Below are 11,071 nucleotides of genomic sequence, written 5' to 3'. Positions count from 1 at the left end.
AAAAAAAAAAAAAACTTCATCTGAAATGAAGTCCCATAGAGCAGGACTGAATTTAAATTATTTTAAAAAAAAAAAGCAAGAAAGGAGGGTAGCACTATAGGCTTCACTAGTTTGAATGTTGAGTGCTGGGTGTCATAAATTGAGAAGATTGTTTTCTTGAAAGTCAGTCTGCTCAACTAGTTCTGGCATGAGGTGTGTTGAGTATGTGGGTGGGCATGAAAGCATCTGCTGGGCCACTAAAGAGTAGCCTGACAACAGCTTTATGATCCTAAAAAACATACCTGGTCAGTCACAGGGGCTTTCACCATCTGAGGTGCTACTCTTACTGTGGGTAGCTTTGGTGGTACTAGTACCCGCTTGGTATAAAGGGCAGCTGCCAGAATGGGGCATGCTCTGGTAGGTCTAATGCAGCTGCTCTGGGTGGGTGCAAAGAATTGACAATGGGACATGTGGCTGGTACTATTGCTGGGCATTTGTTTCCAACTCCTCCATCTCTCCACCGCTTAGCGTGCCCTTTTGTAAGGCTTAACTTTAAGCAGCTGCCTATAGCCCCCCCCATCATGAAGAAAGCACATCCAACAAAGTTAAGTTGACCAAGTAGCTGTCGCCTTTATTCAGCTGCTGCTTTGACATGCCCCTTGAATGGTAAAACCCCAAAGTGTTCTAGGTTGGGCTGGTGCACCATGTTGGTGCTGAGTCTGTCACCCTCGGCAAGAAGGCTGTGGCCTCGGCATGCCCATTGCTCTGGTGGTTGGTGTGGGTTTGCTGTTAATGCCTTTTTAGTTTTGTGTGTCTAGCTCATAAAATTCAGAACATTATCTTAATCATAGATGACCATATTCTTTTCACCTGGGCTGACAGTGGTAAGGTCCTTCCTCACTGTCTTCTGGGGCAAAAATTAAACCTTTTACTATCGGACAGTGCCACTGCTTGCTGCCCCTCTTTGCTGTAGAGATGGGGTCCTCCCGCTGGGTGTGTTTGCCTCAGGACATCCATGTGTTCCGAAAGATGCTTTCGGAACACAAGGATGCCTCTGTGAAGTCCCTGCGGCACGCGTTTACTTTAAAAACGCGGGGACCGCCGGGAGCAGGCGCACGCAGCGACGTCACTGACGTCCCATGCGTGCACCCATGGCAACCGAGCGCGGAGGAGCGGAGAAGAGAAGAAGCAAGGACGCGTGCTGGAGGTAAGTGTTTACCAGCGGCGCATCCCTTCGGTGTTCTGACCACCGGTCCTGCTATGGCCGGAGCGGTGGTCGGAACACTGAAATGGGGCAGTACACAGGCATACAGCCTCCAGCCATACTGTATGGCTGGAGGCTGTATGCCTGTGGGGTAACATACTGCCAGCCTAATGTGGGGGGACTATACTGCCAGCCTTATGTGGGGGAACATACTGCCAGCCTAATGTGGGGGACTATATTGCTCCTAATGTGGGGGTACATACTGCCAGCCTAATGTGGGGGGGAACTACAACCTAATGTAGGGGAACTACAAACTAATGTGGGGGAACTATACTGCACCTAATGTGGGGGAATGTTGCTGGTATGTTTTTGTAGCGCTGTATATATTTATTGGTATTTTACTAATAGCAATTAGGAAACTATGTCAAAGAGAAGAGACTCGGAGTGTAGGATATTCAAAGAACAGTGGACTTATGATTACTTTTTCATACAGTACAAGGAAAGAGCTGTGTGTCTGATATGCCAGAATATAGTGTCTGTTCAAAGAATACAATTTGCGTCGAGACTATGAAACTCAACATAAAGATAAATATGATAATTGGTCGGAGAAGTGAGAAAAGATAAAATATTAAAACTGAAAAATACATTGACAGCTCAGCAAAATACTTTTGTGAAGCAGAAGCAGCTAAATATTTCATCACTGAGAGCAAGTTTTCAAGTTGCCAAGCTAATAGCGTGCACTGGCAGACCATTCGTGGAGGGAGAATTTGTTAAAGAATGCCTTCTTTCTGTTGCCAAAGAGATGTGTCCAGAGAAGGCCGATTTGATTAATATTTTTAATATTTTATCTTTTCTCACTTCTCCGACCAATTATCATATTTATCTTTATGTTGAGTTTCATAGTCTCGACGCAAATTGTATTCTACAGTGAGTCTTTCAGGACCTACAATTACACGGAGGATTGAAGAAATGGGAGACAATCTGTATCAGCATTTGCAAAACCTGACAAAAAAACTTTCCTATTTTTCCTTGGCACTTGACGAAAGCAATGATGTTCGTGATTCTGCACAACTTTTAATTTTTATTCGTGGGACGAATGACAATTTCGAAGTCACAGAAGAGCTTGTTGCACTGCAAAGCATCAAAGGAACAACTACAGGAGAGGATATCTATGAAAAGGTTTGCCAAACTGAATGGTTTGGAGCTGGACTGGGCTAAACTAGCCAGTGTGACTGATGGTGCTCCTAGCATGGTGGGGTCTAAGAAAGGAGTAATTGCTCGCATTAACCAAGAGATGGACAAACATAATTATTCTCATCCAATAGCCATACACTGCCTCATCCACCAACAAGCGCTGTGTAGTAAATCACTGAAGTTGGACTCTGTTATGACAATTGTGGTATCTTGTGTTAACTTCATTAGAGCTCATGCACTAAACCACAGACAATTTCAGGAATTTGTCTGAGCTAAATGCTGACTATGGAGATGTTCTGTACCACACAGAAGTCCGTTGGCTGAGTCGAGGGAGAGTTTTGAAACGTTTCTATGACTTACTTCCACAGATTACAGCTTTTCTGCTTTCAAAAAACAAAGCAGTACCAGAGCTCAATGATGCAGAATGGAAATGGCACCTTGCCTTTCTAACAGATGTAACAGAGCTACTCAACAGTTTCAATGTGCAACTTCAAGGAAAAGGGAAGCTCATCTGTGATATGCAATCACATGTCAAAGCATTTGAAGTAAAATTAGGCCTCCTCATCAAACAAGTGAAGGAGGAAAACTTCTGCCATCTACCCACAACACAAAATCTGTTAGCGGAAAAACCATTGGTTGCATTCCCAAACAAAACGTGTGGATTCACTGGAAAAAATGCAAAAGGAGTTCCAATTTAGATTTAAAGAGCTTCATCTCCATGAACAGGACATACAGCTTTTCCGTAACCCATTTTCTATTGAAACTGAAAATGTGGATACAATTTACCAAATGGAACTGGCTGAACTGCAGAATTGTGACTCTCTGAAAGACGCATTCAAGTCAAGCAGCCTTCATAATTTCTATGCATCTCTCCCCTCTGAGACATATCCTCATCTCAGGAACCATGCACTCAAAATGGCAACCATCTTTGGCAGCACTTATATCTGTGAACAGACTTTTTCCAGAATGAAACATCTGAAATCTCCAACCAGATCTAGACTAACGGATGAACACTTGCATCACTTGTTACGACTAGCAGTGAGAAATATGGAACCGGACATTGACCATCTCATTAGCCAAAAGCAGGCCCATAGTTCCCATTGAAATAGTAGAATGCCTGTTATCACCGATATTTATCAATGAAGACTAATAGATGAGATGATAGGCAATGCAAAAAATACCTTGTCCGCAAACTGTTTTTCACTGGTACTAGCATAAATATGCGACTGCCTCATTAACTAAACTTACTCGGGAACAGGGGAAAAAAGATGTCTGCTGCATTCCCTGAAATACACTATAGTAGTCACTACAGCTTCTCCAATCCACCCAACAGTACATTTTCTGCACTAAAATAAGCTTACCATAAGGTGTGCAATGAGCATTAATCAGCCTCTGCTAACCTAAATCTGTCACTGCCTCACGCTCAGTCTGTACCTGCTACTGACAGTGAGTCTCTGTGAATCTGCTGCTTGAAAAATCTGGTCTGCCACGTGGCCTGTAGGGACTGCACCGCATGTATTGTGCATGCTCGTACTAGCAAGACTGTTAAAGAGGTTGCCCTATTCTGGTCACCCTGCTGCAACTTGGGAACATGGTTCCCTTCTCTCTGCTGTGCTTCCCTGGACTACTGGAGCATGTAGGCCCTAAGGAGGTATCCTTGCAGATAAAGGATGCATACTTCTTACTAGGTACTTTAATGTGCATTCATCGTTAGGCTGTCCAGTGTGCTTGACTGTGGCCTGTCTTGATCATTCATTTTCCATACTATAGTGGGTGCCTGAGAATTGCGTTTTTCTGTTTACATTTTCTACAGTGATGACAAGGATCACGAAAAGCAAGTGTACCTAGCATTTCGAGTATAGACTGTGCATATGATTGTGATCAGTTTGATGTACTGATGGAGATGTTTGCCCAATAACATATCAAGGTGAACAAAAAATCTTTTGAGTAGGAGATAACCATAGCTCAAATGTTGCCAATTCTGTATCAAGTTAAATCTCATGCTGACTTGTGTTATGGTAATAAATAGCACAAAGCTATAACAATGACAGAAATATTGTACTGTCTTTTTTTAATAGGATACCACCATTATAAATAAATCACACATTTTGATTATTACAATAACATTTTAGCAATCTTACTCATGTTACATAGACTCTCTGTTTGATCCTTGTTCATAAATATTTAACAATTTACATAGAAACTATCTTGAACTTCAGTTATAGTTGAACAAACACATTCTTCATCTTTCACCGAGACCATATCAACAGCGGAAAATTTTTGTTCCTAAAAGTCAAACAATGCAATAATGTGAAACAAAATAATTAACCAAGCTAATGGCGTACAGTACATCTGTTATTGTATATGCCGATATGATACGTGACATAAAATCAAAAGGCATTTTTTTTTTCTTAACCTTAATCCAAATTTATTTTTATAATTATCAATAATAATTATTGATGGCCATTCAGGGTACTGTGGGGATGACTTTGTGACTATAATCTTGGCATGAAGATTTGAGTGATCATATGGTCACTGGGCCAAAGTTCTTCGCAGTAAAAGAACTTGCATTTCGTCACTTACAAATACTATATAATACTTGTCACGTCAAAAGCTTTTATGTCCAGAGTACTCTTGTTACAACATTATAGTTACTATTGTATAGAAGAAACGTATCTGTACCAATCCTTTGCTGTTTATACTTTTGTATATTCACTTCTCGAATAAAAAATACTGCAACAGGATGTAGGATGCAATGCATTTTCCAGTCATCTGGAAATATTTAACAGTATTTTTTGGAATGGGTAACCCTTTTTCTGCAGGATAAAGTTGAGAACTAAATGAAGCTGGGTATCCGTGGACATTTTTAAGAGGTTGCACCCCATTTAAGTGTTCCTCCTCATTCCTTCCCTACCTCAGTTTTACTTTTCTTTCACCCTTTCTAGTTTTATCTCAACCCCTATTCTTTTGTCACCCCAAACATACCTGTTTATCTCTTTGTTCATATTGACCAAAATCCTTTATAACATTTAATGGTTGAGGTACTGGAGGAAATATTTTTCTCAATATTTTGAACCTTGAATTAAAAAAAAATATAGTAAGAATTCCATAATGTTTTTTCTAGTAGTGCCCAAAGGATAACTTTAAACAGGTTAGTGCTTCTAGCAGCCAAAACTATATTTGACACCAACTTGCTCGGTCCTGGAATTTTGCTTAACTGCTACAGGCGTATTCTCACTGATAAATATAATTAGGGTACTGGGACTGGATCAAATGGGTTTGTCCTCTCAGCATCTTGCAGAAACAACACTAGATCTGGATTCCAAGAACCAATGAGCACTAAGATTGCTATTGCTCCCCTAGACTCTAACAAAGGGGAGTCAATCACGCACATACCAATACTCTCCGGGTAAAGCACTGCTTCCCCAGGTCTCTTGGTCGCTCAGCTCTTTCACTGAGCACAGCATTTAGGTATGATCAAGCGACCTACGGGCTACATCCACCCCCTAAAACTCCCTACTCTAGCCCCCAACCACTTAGCGAAGAGGCCATCTGCCAGAAACGTCTTTCATCATGACAGGCAGTGAGTGTGGAGGCTATACAGAGCTGCTTTTAGTAACTGGAGGCGATTGAGTCTTCTGATTGCACTCTATGCAAGCCATCAAGATGAAACACGCAAACCTCTGCTGACAAGATATGATTCCAGGGCAGCCTTGTGGAGACCCTATCTACTGTGAAAATGAGGAACCAAAAGCAGGCACAGTAAAAGGTCTGGAAAATTAGAATCTGTGTAAATGCCTTTGAGTCGTGTGGTTGTCTGTAAGCACTATGAGTGGTGCTTATCCATGCACTATATGTCCTTGTGCGAGTGCTTTGGTAGTGCATTATCAGACATTTTGCCCTAAACGTTGAAATGCTTAGAACATGCAGGGGTAGTTTTTTTTTTTTTTGCTTGTTAAGCAAATCATTTATTTACCTGCAACACAACACTGTAGAAACTGATAGGACAGCAATGGTGCATACTGTGAGCACTATCAAGAGGTGATCACGGGTAAATATTGGTGAATCTGGGGATCCTGCTGGAAAACATCGTAAGAATTAAACAAACATCTGCAGTATGTTCTGGTACCACTTAATATTTCTAACAGACTTAATATGTATTACATGATAGAATATAGACAATGCATGTTAGATATAATTGTCTAAGAATAATGGTACTTGCAAACCTTTATGGTATATACATGTTTTAAAAGTAATATTGAGTAGGAATGCCAAACAATTGCTCATTAGAGCCTCATTTTTAAATAATGAATGCAAGGGAAAGTAAAATATTTTTTTAGCACCCATACATTCTAGATATAATTTGACTCTTGTGTATCCAATTATAGTGTACTATATGTATCACTCTTGGCCACCCATATTTGTCTGATTAGGCCAGACTCAGCAGTAAAAGATGGCTGTTAGGACACTTGGATGTATAGAGTGACATGGGCTTTAGACATCATTTACACATTCTTTACCACCCATGCCAACGGACAGAGAATTGGGATGAGGGAGAAGAACTGGATAGAGATAAAATATATTTTTATCTCCCCTTACCACCAATGTACAATGAGCAGAGGATGCAGGGTCAGGGGTATAACTACTAGGGTTTATTTTATTACTGCTTGCTTTTTTCCCACCCTCACAAATTTCATCTCCTACAGCAGAATATATGCGAATTGAGAGTGATGTTCTTGGGATTTGGACTCTTTGAATTTGCAAGTTGTGATTTTGCTGCTGCAAACTCATTTTTCTGCCAAGTTTATGAGGATTCAATGCAGTGCTTTTGGGGAAATGTATTGGGATAACGCTGGACAGTGTGCATTTCGGGTCTTGTCTGGCAAGTATTTTTAAGGGGTGTGTTTTGTTTTTGGTACTGTTTGCTCCTATGGTCTGAACATTCCCATCATTTCATTGCAAAGGGTCGTTTGTATAATGCCATCTGCCATGAGCTGTCATAACGAAGGATTCAAACCTAGTGTATTAATGCAGCGCAGTCCAAGTACTTACCATAGAAGATTGGCTCACTCCATTCACCCCAAAAAGTATTTTCAAAACAAGGAGTCACCCATTTTGCTCTTACTTTTGCAATTAACTGTTCCCTCACATTTATTATAGGGATTGTATACATAGTTGTTTTGACTTTGTGGGTTGCCTAGGAGAAAAATGAGTAAAATAAAAGTGTGTTCACACTGATACAATAACTTTACTCTGATAACTGACTATTTAATTTACAGAGCCACTGTGGAAGATGTGGCACACTAGACCTTGGATAGGCTTTGACTAATTGATAATACAATCACAGCTATATTTTAATATTTATCAAGTTACCTCATTGTTTTTACTCCAAATGTTAAGTTCATAATTAAAGCAATCTTCTGCATATGGATCAAGTGTTTCTGGTTGCAGCCATGTAAATACTAATCTATTCAAACTATTGTTCAAGGTGAAGTTTCTTGGAGCAGTCAAAATTTCTGAAAATGAAATGATCACAAATCTCAGTAAAAAAAACCAGATATTTCCATTATTGCCATGCTTACAGTTGTTATTTGTGAAATGAAATTTAAACATACAAATAATAAGTCACATATTTATTTTAAGGGGCCCTTTTGAGTTGATCTTCCTTATGATACACAAAAAAGTCCCATGGAGCAGGACAATAAGTTAGGCAAAAACCCAGGTCCAAATCCTTAAAAGATAAAATAAAACAAATTTGGAAAATGTTTTTTGGGTAGTAGGAAGTGGGATGAGGATTTAAGCAACATGGTAAACATTTTGGGGTAAAGGTACGAGTGGATGCAGTGATTATACGGCCACCTTATTCTTGTTTCTCATCGTTGCTCTAGATTAGAGTCTAGACTGCCTTTTGGCCTTATATGTGAGCAGTAAGCAATAAATATCTATAATCTATATGCCACCCCTTTAAATATAATCATAAAGTAATATTACCATAATCAGCAGGGGTAATAAATTCATCCAAGAACCGGACTGGTCTATTTTTGCTTTCTTCCAACACTATCATGTGCACTGATTTGTCGAAATTAATATCTAGAAAGCTGAATAAACATTTATTATGTCTTCCAAGTAGATCCATCTCATAGGCTGGGCATGCTAGTTTTTCCCCCTCTTGGCTATAAATGTAAAGTGATACAAGAAATAAGTAACTGCTTTGTATAAAAATTGAAAAATCAATTATAATAATGAACATTTACTTACATAAGGTAAAGTAAGTAGGTGGTGTTTTCTGGTGCTTGTCTACCCACATTCCATGAGCAATTCATAAAAGAAACATTAAATACAACACATGAAATGTTTTCATCAGATGTGTAGGGTCCTCCTAGAAAAAGCATAATTTAGTTATGAAATGTCATGAAATTGTTCATCGGCATGTTAACATCACGTATAGTAGCATACAATATACAACAAATTTACACACACTGAGAAAGAAAGGTGATCCTATCTATCTCTCCTAAATAGAATTGTTTTGATTATATTATTATAGTTCCTGGTGTACCATGTTTACCTGCTATGGAAGTCATCTGTGTATTGTGGCTACAGAAAAAATCCCGTGAGTCATTTGTGACTCTATAGGGTATAGATCTGGCCCTGGGTGCACCCAGGGACGGCTCATATTTTACTTTAGAAATAAAAAGTAGTGTGTATGAACTAACAAATTCAATATACTGATTACAGTAATATAATTTTATAATAATCCGTCATACTTTTATCTCTCCTTCAAACTAAAATTTTTGTATATACCTGCTTGAGGAAAAGCATCTTATTTTTACCCTGTTTGTGGCCATTATGATGTGTAGTTGAAAGATTCTGACCTTGGACTTTACCCAAGAGATAATGTTATGCGGTTGCACCACCCTTGGTGCCATACTCCTAACATTTCAAATGGCCAAAGAGAGAGTATAGTTAGTGGCGTAGCTAATGGCAGGGCTTTTCCAAGACTTACTATGCTACACTTTGACCTATTAAGGGGACATATGGGAAGTGGCACCTCACCAACTGTCAGCAATTTAAGAAATGTGGGCCTGTATATTAGGCCAAATGTAAGCCAAGCAACTGATAAAACAGGTAACTATGGCAAATCACATGAATCAATTGTGGGGGACTGAACAAAAAGAAAGTAAGGTGTTAGTGTGAAGAGAGTAAGCCTGCAGTGGCTTAACCTGAAATCGAAAAAGGTATGCAAACTTTCTTTAAAAAAGATGAAGTTAAAGAAACTTCTAAGAAAACACATTTCTAGTAACATTTTCAGTATCATTAAACTGTATAGTTTACCTTCAGGAAAGATTGTTTTTGTTGTCCAATTATTCTTCACATCCCTGCCATTTTTCATTGTTCTTATTTCTACTTCCACACCTTTATGTAAAATAGCTTCAGGTATAATTTCCACAAAGCATTTTTGTAGCTGACAAAATACAACACGTAAATATTGATTATAACACCAACAATGCATTATGTTTAAATCTGTTGCATCTTCATAATTTAATTCATTTAGAAGTTGAAAAAAGTCTTGTATTTACAATGAACCAAGCATTAGGTTTTAAAGAATGGGCTGACTAGATTGAAAATCCAATTCATTCATATATATATATATATATATATATATATATATATATATATTAATATAAATGTGAAATATATAATTAAAAGTAAATTTTTGTCATTAATAAAGTATAACTTAACAAAAGTTAACCTAATGTTATATACCACACTGAATTTCACTGATATTATTTAAGGATGGATTCAAGAAATACATTTGCTGGGGTATTTTTATAACAGACTAGCTTGTGAAGTTAATAAGCAACTTTGAAATAAGTTTTACCTTTAGGGCTAGGTGAAAATTTAATGGCTTTTCACTAAAAGAGTGGTGGCAGAGTTGTGGTTTTAACTTTGTATGATTCATTATGAAGGGCCAGTATTGACAAGTTGCTCCAGCGGGAAGGGCTGAGTCGGCCCTTTAAAATACATAATTCAATGTGTAAAGAAAGAGCATGAGTGTGTGTACGTGTATGAGGGTGTTAGCATATGGTGTTAGAGAGTGTGTGGGTATGTGTTAGTGTATGGTGTTTAGTGTGGAATTTGGGCATATGTGTCAGTGTATGGTGTTAGCGTGTGTGTTAGTGTATACTGTTAGTTTGAGTGTATGGCGTAGAGTGTGTGGGTGCATGTGTTATTGCAGAGTGATTGTGTTCTAGTGTATAACAAAATTTTCCAAAGTGAAATGTGGATATATGTTAAAGGCATACTCTGACAACACTAATTGACATTACAAGATGGATGGATGTTCTCACATGAAGTACTGTAAAGCGGCCAAATACCACTACTTTATATTCATACTGCTCCATGGCGGGTGTTATGTTGTTGCAGTCCCAAGAAACATTTAAAAAGCCCAGTCCAATGGTTACTTTCAAATCAGTAGGCAATGGTGCAAATTCTGTGTCTATAAGGTCACAAAGAAAAAAACAAGTATTACTTGGAATCCTATTTACTGACTTTCTGACTTGCTTATGATGTTCTGGGGCTGTTGTGTATCTGTTCTGTAGGGTGATGGCATATGTCAGTGCAAGGTAAGACTCCAATAAAAATGTAACATGAATAAACTGACTTTGATGGATGACATCCATGAAAATCTGGGGC

At 38.6% G+C, this 11,071-nt stretch overlaps 1 protein-coding gene across 1 annotated transcript; it reads right to left on the bottom strand.

Moving 5' to 3' along the window:
• Positions 1-4,561: 4,561 nt before the first annotated feature.
• LOC149289828 (interleukin-5 receptor subunit alpha-like) lies at positions 4,562-10,779 on the bottom strand. Its single transcript, XM_089490275.1, has 6 exons — positions 10,726-10,779; positions 9,710-9,839; positions 8,636-8,756; positions 8,369-8,550; positions 7,751-7,893; positions 4,562-4,663 (listed from the first exon to the last, which is right to left on the bottom strand). The coding sequence occupies exons 1-6, from the start codon at positions 10,777-10,779 to the stop codon at positions 4,562-4,564; spliced, it is 732 nt and encodes a 243-aa protein (XP_089346401.1).
• Between the last annotated feature and the right edge of the window lie 292 nt (positions 10,780-11,071).

The sequence above is a fragment of the Sceloporus occidentalis genome, unplaced genomic scaffold, assembly GCF_023333645.1.
Source record: "Sceloporus occidentalis isolate IW3139 unplaced genomic scaffold, rSceOcc1.0.p SCAF_43, whole genome shotgun sequence".
NCBI lineage: Eukaryota > Metazoa > Chordata > Lepidosauria > Squamata > Phrynosomatidae > Sceloporus > Sceloporus occidentalis.
Note: the sequence above shows the minus strand (reverse complement) of the source record. Positions and strands in the feature narration are given on the sequence as shown.

Excerpts from the sequence above, each read along its gene's own strand:
- LOC149289828 (XM_089490275.1), bottom strand. The coding sequence starts at position 10,779 with ATGGAGCAGTATGAATATAAAGTAGTGGTATTTGGCCGCTTTACAGTA. Across the intron at positions 8,757-9,709 it reads AAAAACAATCTTTCCTGAAG|GAGGACCCTACACATCTGAT; the intron begins GTAAACTATACA and ends TGCTTTTTCTAG. Across the intron at positions 7,894-8,368 it reads TATTACCCCTGCTGATTATG|AAATTTTGACTGCTCCAAGA; the intron begins GTAATATTACTT and ends TTTCATTTTCAG.